This window comes from Zonotrichia albicollis, chromosome 29, assembly GCF_047830755.1.
Source record: "Zonotrichia albicollis isolate bZonAlb1 chromosome 29, bZonAlb1.hap1, whole genome shotgun sequence".
NCBI lineage: Eukaryota > Metazoa > Chordata > Aves > Passeriformes > Passerellidae > Zonotrichia > Zonotrichia albicollis.
Window position 1 is genome coordinate 1,872,991 of NC_133847.1, and position 24,299 is coordinate 1,897,289.

General features: G+C 66.2%; 1 protein-coding gene across 6 annotated transcripts in view; it reads right to left on the minus strand.

The window, feature by feature from the left end:
• The window catches only part of NFIC (nuclear factor I C), a 37,974-nt gene that overhangs the window by 3,180 nt on the left and 10,495 nt on the right, over nucleotides 1–24,299 (minus strand). For 2 of the 6 annotated variants that reach the window (XM_074528686.1, XM_074528685.1), the window contains exons 2-9: nucleotides 15,819–16,350; nucleotides 6,123–6,194; nucleotides 5,588–5,662; nucleotides 5,325–5,448; nucleotides 4,702–4,826; nucleotides 2,873–3,001; nucleotides 2,574–2,758; nucleotides 1,071–1,230 (exon numbers count right to left, since the gene is read on the minus strand). In XM_074528686.1, coding sequence (XP_074384787.1) covers nucleotides 1,071–1,230; nucleotides 2,574–2,758; nucleotides 2,873–3,001; nucleotides 4,702–4,826; nucleotides 5,325–5,448; nucleotides 5,588–5,662; nucleotides 6,123–6,194; nucleotides 15,819–16,350 — 1,402 coding nt within the window. Of the gene's footprint in view, nucleotides 1–1,070; nucleotides 1,231–2,573; nucleotides 2,759–2,872; nucleotides 3,002–4,701; nucleotides 4,827–5,324; nucleotides 5,449–5,587; nucleotides 5,663–6,122; nucleotides 6,195–15,818; nucleotides 16,351–16,735; nucleotides 16,913–24,299 lie in introns of those variants that run through there. The other 4 variants (XM_074528684.1, XM_074528683.1, XM_074528682.1 and 1 more) reach the window with 3 other exon arrangements.

Sequence of the window (24,299 nt, forward strand, 5' to 3'; positions counted from 1 at the left end):
GGACAGCCAGTGTCCTCCTAACGCGTCCTGCCCTGAGCCTGCAGGAACTTGCACTCCTCTGTCCCTCCCCAAGGCTGTGACCCCATAATCGGCCAGGCCATCCCATGCTGTTCCCTCCAGATTGTCCAGGCTTTGGCTTCTCCATGCCATGGGATCTCCACACCTGCTGACCAGCTGCTGGCAATCAGCCATGGCCCATTACCCGGGGACAACGGCTCGATCAGGCAGGGCTTGACTGTGTGGGGACACAGCAGCCACGTGGGGTGCCATGTCCCATGGGTACAGCAGGATGGGAACAGGAACAACCCCCTCACAGAGTGCGGCGACGGCACAGTGTCCCACCACTGCAGCACAGGCTGGGGTGACACCAACTCCCCTCTGGCTGTTGGGCCCAGCACCCAAAACCCTCCTGGCCAAGGCACTTATGGCCCCAGAGGTGCAGGGGAGACCAAGGAATTTGTCAGCCACCGTGCTGACAACCCCTGGGTACCACCTGCAAAGAGCTCTGGGGACCCACACACAGTCCCTGCTCTGGTGCCACCTCACATCCCCAGCCAGAGCAGAATCCCCGCTGCCAAGGACCCCCATGGCAGCAAGAGTCCAACACCACACACCAGGCACACTGCCCCTAGTCCCAGTGCCACCCGCGTGCCAGCTGCTCCCTGCTCCCGGCAGCACAGCCACCACCATGGTGGGACAAACAGACACGGAGAGACCATGGCCTCTCCCACAGCACTGCCCACACCGAGGGTCTGGGCAGGACACTGCTTTGGAGAGCCCTGCCACGGCTCCACTCATGCTCAGAGGGACAAGGGGCTCGAGCTGGTCCCCGGGACCAGCACACAACCCCTTGGCTCAGCGGCCACGGCGGCCACCGGCCCAAGCCCTGTCCGCTCCGACCTGCCTGAGACCCAGCAAACTCATGGCGTGCCGGCTGCCGCCCTCTCCCCGGCTGCGGGGAGGCCACCTCCGCCAACATCCCCCCAGCCCGGGACAGGGGGACACCCTGGGGGGCTGGGAGAGGAGGGGCCAGCCGGGCCGGGGAGCAGGGGGGCGCCGCGGGTGCTTACTGGGTGATGTCGGCGAGGTCGTCCCTCCCTCGGAAGTTGTCGTGGTGGATTTGGTGTCAGGAGAGACGGCCAAGCGGGGCATGCCGGGGGGAGGTGGCGGCGCCAGCATCTGCGTGGGCAGGTAGTGGCTGGGCACTTTCACTTGACCACTTCCATTTAACTGGGGACAACACAGACAAAAAACAAACAGCACAAGCCATTAGGATGCACGCGCACAGCAGCACGGCCGGGGAGCCCCGGGGACAGCCCCGGCACAGGCAGGGGTGTCCCTCACTGCACTCATGAGTTTGGTGGGTCTCAGAGCAGCCCTGAACGGTCGGCGCTGGCAGCAGGCAGGAAATGACGGCGGGACAGGAGGGGTTTGGGGGCTGTGGGGGCCACGCTCCGAGGGGTCATGGCCCAGAGTGGCGCACGCTGCAGCTGGGACCCCTCTCTACAGTGACAGGGGGTCTCTGAAGCACTCCTCCGAGGGGTAGGGGCACCCAGAGCCTCCAAAGGCTCCTGCACCACTGCTCCGTGCCCAACCTGGCCGTGGGCTGCTCCTGATCTGGTGTCCAACAGCCCAACACTGAGTCACCGCGCAGGGGAGCAGTGGCCATGCCCCTCAGCCTGGCATCAGCCCCTGCTGGAGAGGGGGAACAGGAAAGTGGGGGGCAGAGGTCAGTCAGAGGGGCTCCCCAAGAGCTCTGCATCTGGGAGGACAAAGGGGGGCACAGGGCAGTATGGGAGCAGGAACACCCCCAGGCTCTGGCTTTGGGTATAAAGGGTGCCCTTCACGGGGTGTGTGGGGTGCTGGGGTGTGGGGTGTGTTGTGTGTTGTGGGGTGATGGTTTGGGTGCTGCACTCACTGGGTGCTGTGTGTGTGCTGGTTACAGAGGCTGTTTGGTGATGGGAGCGTGGGCTGTGGGATGATGGCAGCGTGGGTGTGTGGGGTCCCATGGCTGTGGGGTGCACTGGGTGCATGGGAGTGCAGGGCACTGTGGCAAGGGAAGGCCCACAGCAGCACAGTGTGGCTCTGCCACCTCTGTGGGGACACTGGGGACATGGGCACAGCTCCAGAGGAGCTGACAAGTCACCCATGGGCTCTGCAGGTGGATGGGGCACGTCAAGCCCATCACTCTTCAGGACACGCTGGCGGACAGTGACTCCAGGAGATGGTCACACACCCCTGGCACACGCCTTGCTCCCCCCAACAGCCCAACACCGGCTGACGGCTCAGCCCCCGCACCCCAACACCCGCGGTGCCCCGTGCTGGGCCGGGGCACAGCACCTCCATCGCCGCACACACGAGGCGCCAACACGGAGCAGGCGCGGCAGCTCCCGAACCAACGCACGGCACGGCTGGAGCTCAGCCCCACAGAACACCCGCCGGTGCCAGCGGCACACCCCGACCCCCCCGTGCGGCGGCAGAGGTGACAGCGGCGGCGCCGGTGCAGGGGACTCTCGTCGGGCAGCCCGGCTGGCAGCAGCCCCCGGTGCCCACGGACAAGGCTGCGTCCTTACCGGTCCGGGCTGCTGGTTGGACGGGTCGCAGGCCAGCGAGACGAGATCTTTGAGCGGGTCCTGCGGGTTGAGATGAGGCGGGTACCGGATGGCCGTGTGCGGGAAGTAGGTGGAGGCCGTCTGGGGAAGGATGGAGGTGGTGGGGAAATGCAGCGCAGACGATGGGTGCGGGCTTCGGGCGATACCTGCGGGCGACAGCAAAAGGGGACACGCAGCTGTGTCACTGGCTAGTGGCTGCCCCAGCCCCCCGACCCCTCAGCGCTCTCTCTGTGCCTCGGTGTCCCTGGCAGGACACTCACCACTGTGCACAGCGATGACGGGACGGTGGTGCTGCGTGAAGCTGCTCAGCCGGGGCGAGGAGTCCTGGGGTGATGGGCTGTTGAAGGGGGACTTGTCCATCTCTGTCTTCTTCACAGTGGGGGAGATGCCTGGGGAAAGCAGGGTGCAACGTCAGGACCCCGAATCCCATGGCTGCTGCCATCTCAGTGCAGTGTTGGGGGAGCTCATTCTGGGGGCAGGGGGCACCCCGGGGTCAGGGTGGGCATGGGGAGCGTGGTGGTGTGAGCGTGTGTGTGTGCTGGCAGGAGGTGGGCACCTCTGAGGGCACACCTGTGTGCATGAATGAGTGTGCATGTGTGTATGTACCAGCACAGCTCTGTACCTGTGTGTGTACTCAGGTGTGTGCTCCTGCAGGTGTGTGTATGTGCGTGCACACAGCTCTGTGCGTGTGTGTGTACTCAGGTGTGTGCTCCTGCAGGTGTGTGTATGTGCATGCACACAGCTCTGTGCATGTATGTGTCCCACCCTGGTGGCAGAAGTGGGTGCCCTCACGGATGCCACTGTGACCCTGCAGCCCCCACATGGCACCCACCTCCCCTGGCACATGGGGCTGGGGGCTACAGGGGCTCCTGGGAAGGCAGAGAGGTGCCAGCAAGGGGGTGACCACCCCAGAGCCCCCTGGCAGCAGTGGCTGCCCAGGTCCCCGAGGCCACCCCAGGGCATGGGGCTGAGTGGGGGGGTGGCAGCACGTTAATCCCCTGCCTTCGTGGCTTTAGCTCTGGCCATTTGGCCCGGGCCTGGTAATGGGTTTAGCCCTTTCTCAGTCGGGCGTTAGGAGGATTTCCCAGAACATCCCGTACAGGATTGCCAAGCGCCCTCCCCGCCGCCAGGGCTGAGCCCCCCCTGCCAGCCACCCTCACCCCTGCCCGGGTCAGGCCACAGATGCCCTGGCACAGCTCCCTTCTGCCTCCATGCACCATTTTGGGGAGGGAGCTGCACCTTCCCCAGGCCCCCCCCTGCACCAGCCCCACGGGGCAGGATGGGGTACAGTCCCTAAACACATGGGACACAGTTTGGGGGCTGGAGCTGCATCCCCCAAATCTCCTTCCAACAGGATTGGTGCCTCCAGCCCTCCAGCCAGGCACCCCCAGGCTCTGGCAGGGCTGGGGGGCTGCTGTGGAGCCCACCCCACTGCTGGGGGAGGCAGGAGAAGAGCCAAGCGAGGAGGAAGAGGAGCAGCTTCTTTGCCTGCACCTCGGGGTGTGGGAGCTGCTGTGCCAGCCCTGCAGCATCACTTTAATTAGCCCAGCCCCCCCCTTTCTTAATGAACAGCTAATTGGGGCTTGTCTAGACAGGAAAGAGAAAAAAACCGCCAAGCCAGAAAGCTGTCCACAGTGATGTGGGGCTGGGGGAGCCGACCTGGGGCTGGGAGAGGCTGGTGTGGGGCTGCCAGACCAGCCATGGGGCTGGAGGCTGGGTCGGCCCTACACAGAGAACCCGTGTTGAAATAGGGGTCCCTGTAGCAACACCACAGTCCCCACAGAGCCCTGCCCAAAGTGGGGGGGCACAGACACACCTGGGCACCTATGGAAAGCCTGTGCCTAAATCAGGGGGGCTTGCCAGCAACCCCACAGACCCCATGGAAAAGCAGCAGGAATGTTCTGGGGGATTTGAGGGTGGTACTGCAGCCCCCATGGCTGGTGTGTCCTGACCTTAAGGCCCATAGGGACACTGGGGCACAGACAGGGCCCAGATGGTCACACGGGGTTCTGGCAGGGGTTTGCAGAATGCTGGGAGCAGGATGGGGGCCCTGGGCACAGGAAGGCACTGGTAAGGAGCTGGCACCTACCCCCTTCCATGTCTTCTGTCCAGTTGCGGCTGCTGCTGGTGGGGGAGTTGGAGGAGGTGTAGTACTCGCCCCCAGGGCTGGTGTCAATGTCATCCTCCATGGACCCCGACTTGTGCCGTTTGCTCCTGGGGACAGGGAAGGGTCACAAAGTCACAGAGTGGTCTGGGTTGGAAAGAACCTTAAAGCTCATCCCATTCCACCCCTGCCATGAGCAGAGACACCTTCCATCATCCCAGGCTGCTCCAAGCCCCGTCCAATCTGGCCTGGGACACTGCCAGGGATCCAGGGGCAGACACAGCTGCCAAGGCCTCCCCGCCCTCCCAGGGAAGTGAACCCATCTAGCCCTGCCCTCTGGCAGTGGGAAGCCATTCCCCCTTGTCCTGGCACTCCATCCTTTGTCCAAGCTTCCTCTCCAACTCTCTTGGAGCCCCTTTAAGCACTGGAAAAAGCTCTGAGCTCTCCCTGGAGTTTTCTCCACGCTGCACAGCCCCAGCTCTCCCAGCTTGTCATGGGTAGTGCCAGCCCGTGGCAGGACTTGGCTGCCCCTCGCCCGCCTTCCCCACGGCTGTGCTGGGGCTGGCCCTGGCACCACCCTGTGGTGGCACAGCCCCGGTGGCACCTACCCGCTGGAGGAGGTGCTGGGCAGTGTCCTCCTCATGCCGGTGCTGGAGGGGTTCAGGTCATAGGCCAGGTGGCCCTGCAGCTCCCCCAGGGAGAAGTTTGGCCCTGTGCCCGTCACCACCGGCGCTGCAGGGAGAGAGAGAGGGGGATCACTGGGGCTCGGTGGGGAGGGGAGCCCCAGCCCATTGTAGGGTGAGGGGGCTGTTGGGACACTGCTGTGCCCAGGCAGCTGAGGGCTGGGCTGTGGCATCACAGTCACACTCACTTCGGGACACCTGGATGAGCTCGGTGACACTGAACACCCCCGAGGTGACGAAGCTTTCCTGGAAGTCTGTCGAATCTGTGTGGGAGAGAGGAGGGCATGCTGAGGGGGCAACAGGACCACCCCTGCCACCCTGCACTGCCTTGAGGGCACCCCAAATTCCATCCGTCCCCCTCCTCAGCTTCCACTCCACTCCCTGCTCCAGCAAGAGCACCCCAATTGGTTCTGTCTGCTGAAGATGCCCTGGACCTGCTCAGTGCCTCAGTTTCCCTGTGGCCAAGAGAGCTGGCAGGGCTTGAGGCTTCACCCTCACCACGGGGGCTCTATGGCAGCTGCTGTCCCCAAGGGCTGTGGCCTCTGTGGGACTCTGCTGAGTGTAGGACAAGGCTAAGGCTATGCCCAGCTCATTGCAGGGGCCAGGCAGTGGCTGGCAGCTTGATCATTTGTCATAGGCCCCCCTCCTCTGCCATGGCAGGGACCCTGGGGACAGTCTGGGGTGTCCCTTGTCCTTTTCCCAAGCGCTGCCCTCTGCACTCACCCAGCGTGATGGGTTTGCTGTCCTCCTGGTCCGAGCCAATGCCTGTCCGGGGGCTGCTGCTCTGCTCTGCATCTGCAAGAGGCAAAGCCCAAGGTGAGCCCCCTGTGCCAGGGGCAGCCTCCAGGCTGGTGTGAGCCAGGGGTGCCACCAGCTGACTGCCCTCCTGTTGCCCTACTGGGGGAAACTGAGGCACAGGCTGCCCAGCAGCTCTCACCACACAGCAGGGCCATCACCAAGCTGGCATGTCCCCAGCCACTGAGGAACAGCCACCAACCAGCCCCCCTTGCCCTCCTTGCCAGTGACAGGAGCAGGGACAGCCTCACATGCAGGGTCTGAGCAGGAGTGGGAACCCCAGGGCAGGGCTGGGTGATGCTCCCCTGTCCCTGCTCCTGCCTCCTCTCCTCTCTCCAGCCACAGCCGTGACCCAGTGCCGCCCCACCAGGCAGTGTCACCGCAGCATGGCACAACCTGTGGCACCTTGTCCTGCCTCTGCCCAGCTCCTGCAGGGCAGCAGGGCTTGGGAGAGCACCTGCTCTGACCCCTGAAGCCCTGTCCAGCCCTGCTCCCTCTTGGCTAAAAGTATCCTGGCTCAGACGCTGAGCTCAGCAGCCCTGGCACGGCATGGCACAGCCCAGACCCTGCAGTCAGGAGCATCCTTCATCACCTGGCTGCTCCCAAAGCCCCTCCATAACTTTTGCCATACATTTCTCCCCCATACTCCTTCTTCCCTCTGTTTCTCCATTCTCCTCCTCCCACCCCTTGGCCTCCGGCATTTCTCTCTGGCAGCCTTGGCAGATGTCAGGAAAGGGCTGAGACAATCCAAAAACACCAACAAAACCACGCAGCTGCAACTGCCAGCCCATGTGCCCGCCTTGGGATTTTTCCCTTTCTCCCTGCTTTTTCTCCTCCTTTTTCTCCCCTCAAGTCCCTTGCACTCACATGTGGCTCCCAGACTGGCTGGGCAAGTTATCAATGTGGGCCCCATGCCACCCTCCACCCTGACACTCCTGTGTGCTGCCCACCAGGCAGGTTATCCATGGGGGCGGTGGGACTGTGCCACCTCCCAGCCTGACACCACGCTGTGCCCACACCCCCGGGACGGCTCTAGGCCGATGCCAAATCAGCCATTTTGTCTCCCTGCCCAGCTGCCGCCACCCCCTCCAGCCATCCCGTGCCAGCCTGGCACCACGCTGGCAGCGCCATGGCATCCTGCCCTGATGCCACTCACCGCCACCAGCCCCCCCGTGCCCGCACCCCAGGCTCCCTCCAGGCAGCCATTTTAGGGAGCAGAAACTCCCCCTGGAGACGGGTGCAGGGTTCTTCCCTTCTCTCCATTTCTCTTTTTCTAGCCCTATTCCCCCATTTTGAAGCGGCTGCGAGCCCAAGTATCGGGGTGTGGGTGGTGGCAGCGAGGGGGGCACAAACCAGCGGGGACGGGGGAGTGGCTGGGGACCCCCCCGCGCATCCACGGGCACCGCGTGGCCGGACACGGCCCCTCCTCGCCTCTAAAAACAACAAATCTGGCGGCAGCTCTGGAAGTGGTTAGCGTGGAGCCCGGCCAAGGCGCGGGACGGAGGCTGGCGGTCACAGCCTGAGGCCGGCCCGGCTCCCCACAGCCCCCAGCGTGGCCTCAGGGCTTCCAGGGACCCCGATGCCTCCCAATGGCCCCACCTGCCCGGCCCGGGCTGCTCGGCCTCTGGGTGCCTCCCCAGGCCGTGCCCTCGGCTGGTGCCACTGAGGTGCCCACGCAGGACCCAGGGACCCCCACCACTCGTGCTGAGGTGCCCCACATGGAGCTTTGCCCACACCAAACCACCCCAGTTCCCCCAGGGCACTCGGGAGGGCTATCCCCGGCTCCGGGTGTCCCAGGTGGGCCCCACGACCTTGGACCCCCACACAATCCCACAGCACCGCCCTGACCCGGCACCGCCAGTGCCCCTCACCGACCCCTGCTGCTGAGGGACCCTGGGGAGCTGTCCCCAAACCGAGCATTCGGCTCCCCTGAGCAGCAGCCGGGACTTCCCCGAGCTCGGAGCTCCGGCAGCGGGGCCGGCCCCTCGCTGCCCCCTCAGTCCGGGCTGATGGAGGCGGTGGATGCGAGGCGGGGGCCGGGGCTCGGCACCCCCGGCGCTCCCCGTGGCTGGGCGGGCGAGCTCGCCAGCAGATTTCTGGCTGCCTCCTCGGCGCGGGGCGGCCGGGCCAAGCGCTGCTCTCACCGCCATGTGACGGCCGCCTGCGCCGGCTGGCGCGCTAAAATGGCGAAGGGAGCCCCGGGCTCACGGGCCGCGCTCCCCACAAGGGGTGTTTGGGGGAGACTCCAAACCCAGGGCCCAACAAGTGGCCCCACTGCACCAGAGAGGAGAAAGAAGCCTGTAAAGCTCCCCCGTGCCCTCGCTGCTTCGTCGATTCTGCGCCCTCCACTCCCCCTTCGGGAGGCCGGGATGGGGGATGGAGGTGGTCCTGCTGCCAAACTGTGGGGAGCTCAGCGGGGAGGGGGTTCAGTGCCGGGGTCGTCTCCAGCGAGGCACAGGAGAGTGCTCAGTGCCCAAACAGGTCGATCCAATCTCTTTTAAAAATAGCCAAGTGTGTGCCCGGGGGGGGCGCGGGCTGCCTGGGCTCCGGGCCGCGCTGGCAGCCTGGCCCGGTGCCACCCATTGAATTACGGATCCCGCACCCCGGCCCCGCTGGCTGGCACGGTGCCCCCGGGCCCCAAGCGACACCCGCCCGCGGTCTCAGCGCGTGGGAACGACCCCCGGGCAGCAGGGCCGGCCCCGGGGGGTGTCACTGCAGGCCGGGTGCCCCCCGGGGCTGGCGCAGCTGCGGGAGAGCCCTGGCTCGGTGCCCGAGCGCTGACGGTAACAGGGCACGGTGTTACCGGCAGCGGCGCGGGCGCAGGCGCAGAGCTGGAGGATGCCGGGGCTGGGGGAGCTGCTGGCGCCGATGTGAGCAGTCCCAGCCCCACATCGCGGGCAGCAGCCTTCCCCCTTTTCCCCAGCTCTGCCAGCCGAGGGCAGGGGATGGGAGAGAGTTGAACACTGCTGTCTGCAGGCTTCTGCCCCGTGCCTCAGTTTCCCTTGGGGCTGGCTGGAGGGAAATTGTCCCCCTGCCTCATGTTCCGTGCCACAGAGCCCCAGCACCTCCTCAGGTGTCACTGCACTCCTCCGGCTGTCCACGGCGACAGCGTGGACCAGTAGGGCCCGGAGTGAATAGCGTGGTCAGGGTGGAAGATCCCTGGAGAGCGGAGGGAGCCAATGTGCCGTGGGGCAGATCCCACTGCAAGGGCTGGGGCGAGCGAGGCTGGGGGAAGGTGTGATTTGGGGGCCCTGCCCTGTCAGAGCCCCAGAAAACTCCTCATCCCAGTCTCGCAGTGACCCCAGGTCCGAGCGGCACCGCCTGTTCCGCTGCCCGTCCCACTGTCCATCCCTCTGCCGCCAGGCTGGGGTGGCCCTTACATAAACCCGGAACAGTCCTGCTTGTGTAACCTCCTTTATATAATACCCTGAACCGCCGCGTGTGCCGGGTAAATCCTGGCTGAGCCGGGCCGGCCGGCGCGCCGGGGCGCGGGACCCCCTCCCGCTCCGTGCCGCGCCCCCCGCCATGCCCGGGGACCTGCGGGGTGAGGCGGCTCCGCTGGGCCCCGGCCACCAGCGCTGCGGGGGCGGCAGCGCCTCCTCCCCCTGCCGAGCGGAGCCCCGGGGAGGTCCTGGCCGGAGGCATCCCCCGAGGTGGCGGGGCGGTGGCGGGGGGGACGGACGCGCCCCGCTGCCACGTACGCCGGCCGCGGCCAGCTGGCCCGGGCGGGAGCCTGGGAGGCGCGAGCACGTTGGCCGGCGGCTGCGAGCGAGCGGCGCTGGGAGCGAGCGCGTTTGTCCTCGGCCGACCCCGGCCGGCACGGGGAGATGGCAGCGGCCGGGGGGAACCCCCCCAGGAGGGCGGCGCGGCCGCCCCCTCGCTCAGCCCTGCCAGGCCTGGGCTCCATCCAGGGCTGCCGGCGTCCGCGGAGGCGAGCGGGGACAGATGGCAGCGGGGAAAGGGATGGGGAGAGCGGGACAGACAAAGGGAAGGCTGAGCCCCCCCTTCCCTGGACTCTCCCCTGCGGGGTGCTGGCATCCAGCCCCCGCGCCCTGGGCTGGGGGTACCTGGGGGCGCAGCTGCAGGGAGGGGGTGGGAGAGAGGACAGACGGATGGGAGAGGGAAAGGAGAGAAAGGAAGGGAGGGAGGGAGAAAGGAAGGAAGAAATTAAGGTGGAGAGAAAGGGAAAGGAAAAGGGACAGGGAAATATGCTGCCACTATCTTGCTGCCCCAGCAATTCCAGCCCTGTGGCAGAGCCCCACAGCACAGCCAGCGTCCCCCCCGAGTCCGATGTGCCCCCAACACGGCCCCTCCGATGCTCCCCCAAAAGCAGCCCCTGCACCACCACCACGCAGGGCTGAGGCAGCAGTTTTCAAGCCCCTCCTCAGGACTGGCCGAGACCCCAGTGCAGGGACCAGTGTGACAGGGGACCGTCCCCGTGCCCCAACTGGCAGTGCCAACCCTGATCGGGGGTGTAGGGGCGCACAGGGGGCTTGCCGGCGTCTGTTCCCCCCCTCCCGCGGCCACGGGCGGGAGGGAGCACCGTGGGCATCTGCCGCCCCAGCTGTCCCTTGCCAGCGCAGCACGAAGCCGGGCACCCGGCCAGGATGGCAACTGCGGCCCCGGGGAGGGCACGGCGCTTGCCAGCGCGGGGGGACGGCGGGTGGCGAGGGCGGGGGACGGCAGGTGCTCGTGAGAGGAGCTCGCTCATCTTTTATTCATCGGGTGCCTAACGGTGCGCGGAACCGCTCTGGCCCCTTGTCCCCTCGGGCGGCACAGGACGTGGCACCCCGTGCCAGGGCCCGGACAGGCACCGCTCACGCTGCCAGGCCGAGCACGGCCCCGCTCGCTTCGGCGGTGACGCGAGGCCGGGGCTGGCAGCGGGCACTGCGGGGAAGCCGTCCGGCTCCGGCACGCCGCCGGCTCGGCGCACTGCGGGAGAGCCGGGGAAGCCCTGACCTCCCCAAGGTCGCCGGCACATCGATCCGGAGAGCTCGAGCACATGGAAACCGCCCCGGCCGTGCCAGCGCCGGGCTCGCAGCGGGGCCGCGCTCGGCAGCAGCGGCACCCCGGGCAGTGACGCTGCACAAGACGGGGGTGGCACCCTGGGGAGCCCCCTCCCATCCCGCTGCTGCAGCACACAGCCGTGGGGGCAGGAGCGCAGCCCCTGCGGGTTCTCTGCTGTCTCAAACCCTCGTGTCCTTTCTCGGGGGTCTCCTCCTGGACTTGCTGGGCTCTGCCTGCCGCGTTCCCCTCAACCGCGGCCTCCCTGGCTGTTTGGCTGGGAGTAAAGATACCGGGAACAGAGGGAGGCTTTGCTCGTGTTCATCTGTGTGCTGGGGGGTTCTCCAGCCTGCCTGCCCACCGGTGCCCAGCTCTGCGAATGACAGATCCCAAATATTGTGAACCCCATCAATCTTCTCGTGACCCTGGCGATAAATATTTGCGCGGGGGCTGGCGGAGCGGCGGTGCCCGGGGAAACGCCTGCCCCTCCATCTGGAGGGGCTGAGCAGACGCTTGGCACGGCCGGCCTGGCACGGCCGCAGCGCGCCTGGGACGAGAGCCCTGGCACGGGCTCCCCGGCAGATTGGTGCCATCTGCCTCGCGCCGCACCCAGCGGTGAGGCTGGTGGGGGGAGATAAGGGGCTGCCAGGCGGTGGGAGACGCAGATGCTGGCACAGCGCGGGGGTCCCTGCCTCCCCCCAGGTGCTGTCTTCTGGCGGCGGCACGGCCGGGGCTGCCAGGAGCTCGATGCCACCCTGGGGCCCACGGCCTGCTTGCCCTGGGCACCCATCTGCTCCCACCCCGCTCGGCCTGGGGGCACTGCCGGGAAAAGCTCACTGCAGGGCAGAGCCTGGACCCCCCCTGCGCCCTGAGCATGGGGGCGCCGAGAACCTCAGGGGGGCCAGTACCGCCCCTGCTCTGCCTCTCCCCGGCTCTGGGAGCCTGGGTGGGAGGGGTGGGGTCCGAGGATGGGGGCTACCAGCATGGGGATACAAGGATGCATGGATGGCGCTGCAGGGATGGAGGCAGCACGGTGAGAGCGCAGCAAGGGAGCCCGTGGAGGTGGGGAGCACTGGTGGGAGGTGCAGGGAGGGGGGCACTGTGCCCCCCACCCCCCAGACTGGCTGCTGCCGACAGGAGCTGCTGGGAGGAATCTCTCCGTAATGCTCCGAAGGTCCTGGCACCATCGGCTGGGGAGATTGATTACCATTTTACTGCAATGCTTTTGACTTTCACCGGCGACCTCCGAGCTCCCCGAGCCCCCCCGCCCCCCCCGCCGCACACCCAGCTCTGGGCTGCAGCGCCGTCCCCTCCCCCACTGCGGTGTGCACAGCCCAGCCCTCACCCAGCCCCGCACTCATCCCGCACCCATCCTGCATCCAGCCCGGCTCCCATCCTGCACTCATCCTGCATCCAGCCCTGCTCCCACCCTGCACTGAGCCTTCATCAAACCTTGCTCCCATCCTGCATCCAGCCCTGCACTCATCCTGCATCAAGCCCTGCTCCCATCCCGATCCCATCCTGCCCCAAAGGTGCCGGGGGTGCTGTCGCAGGGCCGGTGCTGCTCTGGGAGGACTCCCTGCACCCCACGGCCACCCCAGGGGGCAGCAGGGCTGGGACGGGACCTTCCCGCAGCCTAGCACAGCTCCTGCCTCAGTTTGCCCACCCGGGGGCACGGAAAGCCGAGGACAGCAGGAAGAGTCGAGGGGCAGAGCTCGCCTTTGACATGGGCCTGGGGGGGCTGTCCGGGCGCTCAGCCCCTGCCAAGGCTGCCCCAGCCCGCGGGTGGGGAGCGCAGGGCCGGGGGCTCCTCCATCCCCCCCTCCCCGGCGTTGCCAGAGCAGCGGCTGGGAAATTGTGCTGACACCGGCAAAACCGGGCGGCGGGGGCGGGGGAGCGCGGGCGCACGTGCTCGGGCTGATAACGGCGCTGCGGGGGCTGCGGGGAGCCCGGAGCGCCCGGCCGGGGGGGCTCTGAACGGGACGGAGCCTCCCAGCCCCCGCCTGTGGGGCTGCGGATGCTGCGGGGGAGCGGGCAGGCAGGAGAGGGCAGGAGCGGGCAGGAAGGAGGGAGAGGCAGAACCAGGCAGGAGGGGGCAAGAAGGAGGGAAGATGCAGAATCAGGCAGGAGGGGGCAGGTAGGAACGGGCAGTGTGCCGGGCAGGAGCAGGTAGGAAGGAGCAGGAGGGCAGCGTGTCGGGCAGGGAGAAGCTCGTGAGCCCACCAGGCTGTGGTACAGAGATCCCCAGCACCCCTCGAGTGCTGTCAGCAGCCTGGCCATGCCATGCACGGTCCCATCGATGTGGTGGCTTCTTCCCTGCCTCAGTTTCCCCACCAAGGTGGGAGGCCGGAGACCCCTCCCATCGGCCACAGCCTGACAGAACATGCCCACCGTGGGCTGGGACCAGGCCATGCCGAGCACCCAGCACCCTGCAGCACCCCAGGGGTCCCATGCTATTGCTCCTGACCCATGCTGGTCCCCCTTAACCAGGGCCAGAGCGACCTTAACAGTGAAAGTGAGAGGCTGCCAGGCCTTATCAGGGAGTATTTACAGCCGCTGTGTTCCCAATTAGACAGTCAGGTGACTGCGGCTGCTGGGGACCCAGACACCGGGGTCAAGGTCGCCGCTGGAGGGGCGGGGGTGGGAGAGGGGCAGCCACCTCCCGGGGACAGCAGCTGGACACGGCATGGCCAGCGAGGCACACCAGGTGGCAATGGGGACCCGCTGCAGAGGCTGTGGGGGTTCTGCTCCCTGCCTTCAGCCTGGCCACTGTAGGGCCCCCAGTCCAGCATCAGGGTGCCCCCAGTTCAGGGTGCTCCAGCCCAGTGTGACGCTGCACCTCCAGCTGAGCCAGCACAGCGTGTCCCCAGTCCAGCTCAGTGTGCAGCAGCCCCGTCCCAGTGAGTACAGGGTGCCCCCAGTTACAGCGTGCAGCAGCCCAGCCCAGCCCAGCACACACAGCCCACTCCTGTCTGGGTGCACAGGGCACCCCCAGCCTGCACCCTGGGACCCCCTTCCCAGCAGGGCACCCATCCTTCCCGTGCTGGGTCCCTTGGTGCCACGGAGCGGGCAAGTCACGTGCATGGGCACAGGTCCTGGCAGCACACGTGCTGGCACACGGGGGCACGGCTGGGCAGACAGGTCCTGGCTGCACACGTGTGTGCAACCATGGATGTGCCCCACACCAGCCCAGGGTCCCAGCTGGGCCCTGGGGCAGGGTCTGGCCCTGGCTATTCCCTGCTGGAGGCTGTGCCCCACCTTTCCCCAGAGCCACGAGGGCCTGGTAGAAACCCCTTCCCTGGGTGGTGGGGGAGGTCACATGCCTGCCCTGCCTCAGTTTCCCCAGTGACACCCAGCATATCCCATGGATAGCTGGGCAGAGAGTGCGCCCATCGTGATTCACAACTCTGGCACCTGATTTGCTGGCACTGCTGGCACCACAGTGGCCTCTGTGGTGTCACTGTCTGTCCCTGGGCTCTGGCCAGTACCAGGCAAAGAGCCACAGCCCCACGTTCCCCCTGCCCTGGTGCTGATGAGGGTGGGCTCACGGGGCTGGGGGACATCACCTGGTGCTGTGGGCATGGGCAGGAGGTGCTGCCAAGAGGGGACCAATATCCTGCCACCCCTGCACACCTGGGTAGCCTGGCCTGGCCAGAGGTGGCCAGGAGACCCTTAACTGCCCCTAGGGCTGCAAGTCCCAGACCCTCCTGTCTGTGAGCCAGCCTTGTGCCACAGCCCAGCCCACAGCTGGGATCACACAGCAGCTCCCCTGGCCCCTCACACACCTGGGGGTGCTGGAGGATGGCAGGGTGAGTGGGGCACCCCAGCTGCTGTCAGGGTGTCTGTGCCACATGTCACCAGCCGAGGACAACAAACCTGCCCAGGTAAAATCCCTACACTGAGCCTCCCCTTCCCAGCATGTGGGGAGGTGATGTGAGCTGGTGGAGAGAACAATGGCTCAGGGACCTGAACTGAGAGAGAGAGCTGCTGCCTGCGCTGCACTCCGTGACTCAGTTTCCCCCTTTGGGAGCAGGTTTGACCCTCCTTGCTGCAATGAAAGCAGCCAGTTCTCCCAGCAAGTCCATGGCACCTCCAGGCAGGTGAAGGGCCAGGACCAGTATCCCCAGCAGGAGCTGCCCCCACCATTATTGCTGTGCCCTCCCCAGCCAGCCTCGCTGCCCTGTCCCTGCTCTGGCACCAAGGGGTTGGCACCATAGTCCATGGCAAATGGGCACTGCTGGACCTCCTCCAGCTCCAGCCCTTGGGGATGCACCAGGAACAGGCTGCCCCTCCCCTGCCCACGCTGCCCACTCACTCTGCTCAGCTAGGCACAGGATGTGGGGTTAGCTCTGGGTTTAACCCCCAAAACTCCATGCTGGGAATGCCCAGAGGCAGCAGCATCCTCAGGCACCTTTGTGTGCTGCTCCTGGGCAGCTGGGATCAGCCCTGGCTGGGGGAGAGGCGCCAGGTGGGGGGCAGTTTGGAGAGGGAAGCACTGCGAGGTCTGCAATGGGAAAGGTGTTTGGGAGCGGTGTCCCCAGCTGGAGACGGGGATGGGACAGGTGGGGAGGGACAGCTAAAGCACAGGCAGGCCCTGCCCTGCAGGCACACAGCACCCACCTCTCTCACGGACGAAGTAGGCCAGGTAGAGGTCGAGCTCCTTGACGGAGACGCTGATGTGGTGGGGCTGGACGCAGAGGATGGGGTTGGTGCACTGGCCCGACTTGACCAGGCGCTCGCCGTCGGTGCTCTCCAGCGGGATCCCTTTGAAGAGGATGACCATGACCAGGTCCAGCCGCCACACCTTGTCCGCCTGCCGCAGGCAGTCGATGCGGCGCATCTTGCCCTTCTGGTCGGGGTTGGAGAGGACGCAGCACGAGGGCTTCTTGCCCGTGATGGAGAGCACGAAGTCCTCGCGGCACTCGGGCCGGATGTCCTTGCGCAGCTTGGCCAGGAGGCGCGAGGCCCATTTCTGCTTCACCTCCGGCTTCTCGCTCAGCAGCTCGTCCTTCACCGCCCTCTCCTCATCCTTCGTCATCCTCTTCTCGTGCTTCTTGAAGTACTTGCGCTTGCGGGCCTGCAGGTTGAACCAGGTGTAGGCAAAGGCCCTGACGTGGGGGAGCAGCGCCTCGATGAAGGGGTGGAACTCATCCTGTGGGAGCAGAGGGACAGGGGGTCACTCCTGGCCGAGTCGCTCCAAGCTCCCTCCCGAGGTGGCTGTGGAGCCCTGGGGACCTGCCAGGCTCATTCCCACTGCGCTGCATTCCAGTGCAACCAGAAGAAAAAGCTGTGGCAGAGGCACATGCCCAGCAGGGTCAGGGATCCTCTCACCACCCAGCGAGGTTATCCCCATTCCAGCAGACCTCCATAAATCCCACCTGCAATTTTCCCGAGCCAACAACCTGCAGGGAGTGGCTGGGCAGTACAGGAGCCAGTGCCACAAAGAGACAGGCTCCTGCATAGGGCTGGCCACCTCAGCAGCACCCGGACCCTCTCCCCTTTGCAGGATCTGCTCCCACCAGGTGCAGAAATCCCACCTGGAATCCCAGCTGACACTGTGCCCACCGGAGCCGCTGTGCGGGCGTCAGGCGCTGCCACACCACAACACCCCAGGGCCGGCTCCCCCACGCCTGCAGCATTCCGGGTGCTCCCACTCGAGCTCTGGGTGCCTTGGACCTCTCCACTCCCTCTGGACCAGTGAGAAACTCCCCCAGTTTGCCCCAGTTGCAGCCAGCCCGGCGGCTGGCGCCTGGCCCGGCACACAAGACGTGCTCTGACTGCCTTTTTCCATTTAGTGAGCGCTGCTGGATGAGTCCAGCCCCAAAAAGAAAACAAGGAAAATGCATCCCCATCCCTGGCCCCTCCTTCCCGCATCCCATTTTTTTTCCAATTTGGAAAATCAGTGCTTCCTGGCTGGGGGCCCACAACCCCACCATGGGATGGAAAGGTGTTGGGAGCCTTCCTGGTGAGGAGCAGCACAGCTTGGAAAGCAGCAGGCAGAGGGTTGGACATCCCTGTGTGGAGCCAGGGCAGCACCAAGCTGGTCCCCAAGGGCAGGATTTGGCCCTTGGGGTCCCTCATGACTGTGGGGAGGAGGAGGAGGAGGAAGGAGCTCAGCTGGATTCCTGCCAGGGCTGAGAGAGGGGTGGCAGGTGACAACTGCCACTGCCATGCCACAGGGTCATGCCTGGCGAGGGTGCCAAGGCCAAGTGCTGCTCTGAGGTGAGGAGGTGGCCACAGGAAAGGACAGAGCTGTGGGATGGGGTGAGCACTCCAGATCCAGCCCCACTCATCCCAGAGCAGCGATGCCATTCCCTGGCTGAAGCAGCTGTGTCCCAGAGTGACCCTGCCTGGAGGGAACAATGTCCCCTGAAACAGCTCCCGGCAAGGATTGGCCCCATGCAGACCCTGCTACTCCCACTTGTTCCCAAGTCCAGCACAGATCCCATTAACCCTAAATCTGCTCCCCCAGCACAAACCCTGACAACAGCAAGCGTGGCTCCCTGGGTGTCCCCTGAAGCAGTGACCCCTGCACAGACATCCCAGTGCAGACCCCACTGTCCCTGAACCCAGCACAGACACCGGTAACTGCCAGCCCCAACCCCCAGCACTGCCCCACTAACGCCCCAAAAGCCCCTGCACGCACAGATCCTTCCTCATGGGACAGACCCTGCCACCTCTGGGCCTGCCCCTCTCTGGACCCAGAGTTGTGGCCCCACAGGTGTCCCTGCCATACTCAACAAGGGACAGGGGACTGTCCCCTCACTGGGAGCTCCACGGGGACCCAAATCTGCAGGCAAAGCCATCCTAACCCTGGGGACCCTGCCCAGGGGACTCATCCTGCCCGAGGAACCCCTCTTGGCCTGGGGAACCTGTCCCCACCGGCTGCTCCCGGGGCCACCACAGGGTCTGCTTCCCTCTTCCCTCCCCAGCAGCAGCCGCTAATTCAGTGCAGCTGGGCAAGGGCTGGGCATGTGTCTTAAATCAGGGAAGAAGGTCAAAGAAAAGTAAGACAGGAGCCGAAAAAAGCAGCAGTGAGTTCCAAAAACAATACTTGGCCGGGGCGGTGGGCGGCTGATCTTCCTTGGTGGCCGGTTATTCAGACGAGCCCGACAAATTGCTGCCATCCCCTGGCCCCGCCACCCTCCCCAGGCAGCCGGCGGCGGGGCTGGCCCAGGGACACCGCGCCATTGTCCCCATCCCTGCTGTCCCGCTCGGGGACTGCCACCCCTGCAGGGAAGCGGGGCAAGAACCAGGTTATCCGGGCTGGGCTGGGTGAGGCAGCACCCGAGGGTGCTGTGGGGGCCGGGGGCTGTCCTGCCCAGGTTCTGTGCCCTCCCCCGCCACCGTGCCGAGAATTCACAGTTCCCTCTTGGACCCATAACCGAGACCCTCCAAAAACCCCTCTGCGTGCCGAAGCCCCCGCAGCCCTCGGTGCCCCCACGGCCGGGGCAGCCCCCCCGCCCTGGCCGGGATTAGGGCAGGCCGGGAGCTGCACCCAAAGCCAATCAGCCCCTCGCCAACTTTCCCTCCCGCCCGGCTTAACCCGCGCCGCGATGCCGCCGTTAAGCGGCTTTAGCAGGGCAGGCGAGGGCGGCTGGGGGGCATCGGGACAAGCACAGGGGAGCGGCGGCGGCTGCGGGGCCGAGGGGACACGCCAAAGGACGGGGGGACCGTCCCCACCGTGCAGCAGCGAGCCCCGCAGCCGGGCACACCATCCCCGCTGGCACCGGCCGGCTTCACACCCGGGAAGGCAGAGGCAGGGATGCGCTGTCTGTCTGTCCGTCCCAGTCCCAGTTTCCCAGACCCTGCTGTGAGCTGGCACAGACATCCCAGTGCAGACCCCACTGTCCCTGAACCCAGCACAGACACCGGTAACTGCCAGCCCCAACCCCCAGCACGGCCCCACTAACGCCCCAAAAGTCCCTGCACGCACAGATCCTTCCTCATGGGACAGACCCTGCCACCTCTGGGCCTGCCCCTCTCTGGACCCAGAGCTGTGGCCCCACAGGTGTCCCCCAGCCCAGCAGCCCGAGCGCCGGCAAAAGACTGGTTAAGTGTTTCTCCTGCTGTTTTTCCTTTGCGGGGCTGGGAAGCAGAGACGTGCTGCAATACCCCAGACGAGGCTGCTCCCGGGGCATTTCCGGATGGGAATCTGGCAGCAGAGCCTGCGCTTGGGCCTCATCCAAGCCAGGCTTGTAAAGCCCTGCAACCCAGGCAGGAGCACGCCTGCGCCGGGCGCTGCCGGCCCCGCTCCGGGCCCCCCTGCACCCCCTTGGAGGGGCTGCGCAGCGCTGGCTTCCCATGCCAGCTGCTGTCAGGGGAAACTGAGGCACGGGTCAAGTCCGGCTCTGTCCTGCGGTGGAGCGGGGAGAGGAAGGAGGGATACTCCGTGTGGAGCTGGCCATGCCATGGAGGATTAACTCCTCCGCAGCCCAGGGTTTGGGAAGGGGCACAGCTGAGGCGCTGCCTCTCCCCGTGCTCCTGCCACCGGCTCGGCAGCACTGGGGACACTCTGGGGACAGGGGGGATGCTCCGTGCCACGCAGGGACACGGCAGCTGGCACGGGCACCGCGGCATGGGCTGGCCACCCTCCGAGCATCCTCCGCTCCAGCGCCTTGTCCAAACAGGTCGGGCTCAGTGAAACAGCCTGAATTTTCCAATGAAAAAAAAAAAAAAAAACCCACGTTTCCTCAGGAAATTCCCGAGCAGTTTTCACGGGGGAGGCGCTGGGGTGAGGGGCGGAGGAGGAGGAGCGGGACGGGAGGGGTCAGACACTTCGGCAGTTGGTTTTGCTCTCCCACCAGCCCGGCCTGGGCTGCGGGGAGCAGCGGGATGCGGGACAGCCCTGCAGGGACCACACAGGGCTCGCTCCATGCAAGGATGCTCAGCCGCACGCCTCCGAAGCGCTGCCGGCTCCTGCCAGGTCCCCGCGGCCCTGCGAGCCCGGGCAGGGGCTGGCAAGCCGGGCCCCCTTGGGAAGCCTTGGCGTGGTGGCAGCGGAGGGGGGGATGCGGCTACAGAGGTTCCGGTAACCCTGAAAATCCCGGTACCTTTAAAGGGCACGGCAGGGACTTGCTTTCTCCTCACCAGAGCCCACAGATGCCCTCAGCACGGACCGGAGCCTCCGGTAGCGCTTATAACTGTTCGCCGAAGCGGCTCTGGGTAATGAGTTAACCTGGTAATGAGACCTGTTGCCGAGACAGATGCAAATGATTGGGAAGTGCTCATTAGAGGGGATGGAAGGAGGCACTTAGGCCCTGAAAGGCACCCAGCCCTTCCCGGGGCCGCCCTGCACCCTATTAGAGCCCATTTTGCAATAATTGCTCCAGAGGAGGAAATCTATTTGGATTCATCATAAAGTATTTATTAACAAGAGCTTATTCATAATTTTTGCTGCTCGCCGGTGTGGCGCGGCCGGGCGTCCCGGCCTGCTCTGCATCGGAACGCGTTCCCCGGCCCGGGACAGAGAGAGAGCGGCAGGGCTGGGGCGGGGCAGGAGGGGCACGGGGGCACCGAGGCTCCCGGGGCAGGTACGGGCTGTGCGGGCCTTGCTGTGCACACCCGGCCCCACGACACAGCTGCCGTGGGGCAGAACACTCTGTTACAGCCGCGTTCTCCCCCAGCTTCTGGCTGACCCAGCCCCTCGCTTGCAAAACCCCTCCTCAGCCCACGCCGGGGCACAGAGCCGGCGCCCAGGGCACCTGGCTGGCACCCGCGGCACAGGTGGAGGTGAAGGCAGGACACTGTGCAGCCTCCTCGCACTTTCTGTCTCCAGATCCTGCGGTTCATTTCCCCCCGGAGCCAAGAGCATCCCCCAGCCAACACCCACACACGGCTGGGGGCTGTGGGTGGGCAGCACTGTTCCCACTGCGGGTTCTGGTGGAAGAGTGAGCACAAATGGGGCAGAGAGAGACTCCCAGCCCTCATTTGCTGCCGCGATGTTCAGGATCAGCCCAGGAGCGGGGGGTGGGCTGGTACAGCCCCTGGTGCTCACCACGCACCCAGGACCCCTCACTGAGCCACCCTGGGGTCTCCACACCTGGCGCTGCCCAAAAACCCCCGCCCGGTGCCGCGAGCCCCCCGGAGCGGGCAGGTCCCGCCGCCCCCGGGCCGGGCCGGTGCCCACCTGCCCGCGCCGACGTGCCGGGGCGGGAGCGGAGCCGGCGCTCGCCCTCGCAGGTGCTGCGGCTGCGAGCGGGGGCGCGGGGAGCGCGCCGAGGCCGCGGGTCACAGGAGGCCGCGGCGGCACAGAACCTGCCAGTTGCTTTGGAAAACAGCAGGAAGAAAAGCAGCTCTCTTGGCAGCCCCGGGCTCCGGTGCCAGCGCTGCCTGGGCCCCCGCCAGCCTGCGCAGCCCTCCCCGCAGCCGGCAGCCGGGGGTGGCCCAGGTGGGATGGAGCCGCAGGGGGCTCGCGGTACGTGCCCCGACACCGTGCCCAGCACCGCCTCTGGTCTGCCTGCGTGCACCCCCGCCCCAGCAACAACTGGCACTGCCGGTCCCCGCTTTCCTGAATGCACCCCAAAGTGGGGAGCAGCGTGCCCAGCGTGCAGGGAGGGGCACGGATGCCCCAGGGATGCACCCGGGCTAGCACTGGGTGGTGGAGGGGCCAGGAGGGTTCTGCTGAGGGAGACTCGACAGTGTGAGAGCCCAAAGCCACTCGCTGCCTTCCTGGAGAATCACTTGGACTTCCCACGTGCCTCAGTTTCCCCAGGTGCCGTCTCTGCGCGTCCCCTTTGGGGTTTGGGAGCCGACGGCTCAGCCACTTTCCCAGGGTGACCCCACCTGCCCCCAGGGTGAGGCGCTGCCTTTCCAAAAATAAGGAAACTGAGGCATGTCACCTGCCAGGCCAGCCCACAGAAGAGGCGGGATGCGACGGTGACTGCTGAGCTCTGGGAGAGGCCTGGGAGCGGCACTGGGGGACCCAGCCCATGGCCACGGAGATGTCCCCTCGTCCTAGGAAGCATCCCGTGGCCAGCAGCACCAGAGCCACGTGGCTTCCGAGCCGAAACCCCCCCGGGGCTCCAAGGAAGGGAAATGTTTTATGGAACTGGAAAAAAAAAAAAAGAAAAAAAAGAGCTTTGCCAACGGGTCCTGGCGCTGCTGCTCCTCCGCCCTGCCCTGCGCCAGCGCGGGGCCCTGGGGGTGGCCTGTCCCCCATCCCTGCTCCTGGCACACGAGGGGCTGCAGTGTCCCAGACCCACAGCTCTGCCCATCCCAGAGCCCAGGGTCAGCCTGGGAACTGCCAGGACGCGACCTGGGGATGGAATTTGTTCCCAGCAGCACAGAGGGAAACTGAGGCAGGAGATCTGTTGGGGTTGGCAGTACCCTGTTCACTCTGGGGAGGGGGCACCGCCACAAAGGGTCCCCCCAGCCCCCCCATGCCGGGCCCAGGGCTCTGAGCCCGGCTTTAGCCCCTGACGCAGGAGGTTTTATTTCCCTCCCAACATATTTTTAGCCCTGCCTGCTTTGTCCTGGCCTTTCCGAGGGGGATTAATGGTGCACCATTAAAGGTGGGGGTGCAGAGAGGCGTCCCCAGCTCCGTCCTGGGGGTGGTTGGTGCTGGGGGTATCTCTGCAGCCCCTGATGGGCAGTGCTGTGATGGGTTTGTGGGGCTCACTCTGCTGCAAATCCAATCCCGGGAGCAAGTCCGTGGTTAAAAATAGCCCCGGCCTTTTCGGCGACCTCGCAGGAGGATCGGCCACCCCGGCGCCCTGGAGGTGAGGAGTTCACGGCCCCCCCGGCCCAGCTGCGCCTTTGCTGTGCCACGGATGTGCCAAAGGCTCAGCCCCTCCTGCAGCATCTCATCGGGACAACCTGCCAGGACCCTCCACAGAGAGAGGAGAAACTGAGGCACGGGTGGGGCCTGGAGATCAAAGGGGCCGGACAGGGTCAGCTCTGAGCCTGGCCAGAGCTTGCACTGAAGGACGGGACTGGTTCAGCGGGGTGGAAGGGGAATGTTCATCCGCTTTCGGCAGCTCAGCAGAGCCTTCCTGGGCAGATTCAAAGGCTGAGCCCGGCCGGGTCCTATTTCGGGAGGGTTTTGGACGCCTCCCAAGTGACAGAAGTGGGTGGGGGCTGACCTGCACAAAGGGACTCTGTTCGGGCCTGGGCTCGGCGGTGCCCGGCGCGGGGCCGGGGCCGTGCCGGTCCCTTTGCTCCCCTGGGACGGGTCCGCAGCCCGGGCTGGGCCGGGCCGGGCCGAGCGCCCTCCTCCCGTGCCGGTGCCCACCTGGCTGTAAACCGAGGCGCGGGGCGGGACCGCGCTCGCCTCGCGGTGCTGCTGTAACCGCTAAGTGACACTGCCATACCGCGGGGACGGCCGTGCCAACCTGCCTCGTGACGTGGGCTCCAACAGCCACCCGCCCTGGGCTACCTGCCCAGGCTGGCCCCGAGCCATCCCCTAGGGGAGTCCAAGGTCCTGCCGTGGGGTCGGCGCTCTGGGAGCCAATCCCCCTGTCACAGCTCCACGGGGGAACAGGAAAAACCCCCGGACGGGCCGGGTCCCAGCGGCTCCGTGCCACCACAGGGCACACCGGGGTACCAGCACCGCTGGCCCTGGCACTGGAAGTTCTCCTGCATCACCTCACCCTGACCCTGCTCAGGGGGGCTCCAGAGAGCTCCGGGGCCGCGGTGCCACCACCGAGCCGAGCACATTGTCACTGTCCCCGCCAGCAGGGCTGGGAGCGCCCACGGGCACCGGCAGCAGAGAGCCGGGATGGGGCTGAGTCCTCACCAAGGTCATGCTGGGCAAGCTCCCGTCCCTGTCCCCACATGGGACGCAGCAGTTGCGGCTCGGCCCCGGCTGCCGCTGGTGACTCCTCTCTCCAACCAATTCCCCACCGCAAGGCGAGGAAGCTGCTGAGCGCGTCCCGGTTCCCTCCGGCGGTACCTCAGGATGCGATGCAGTCATCGTTAATGCATCTGGACTCATTTATGGGGATGAGAAAATGTTTCCAGGTTTCCCACAAAGTCCCATTAAGATCCCAGTCCCTCTCTATTTTTAGTGCCCTCATCAACAACGCCTTTCCCAGCCACCCCGGCGCTCCGGAGCCCCAGGGGGCTGGCAGGGCACCCTGGGCACACACCCTGGGCATACAC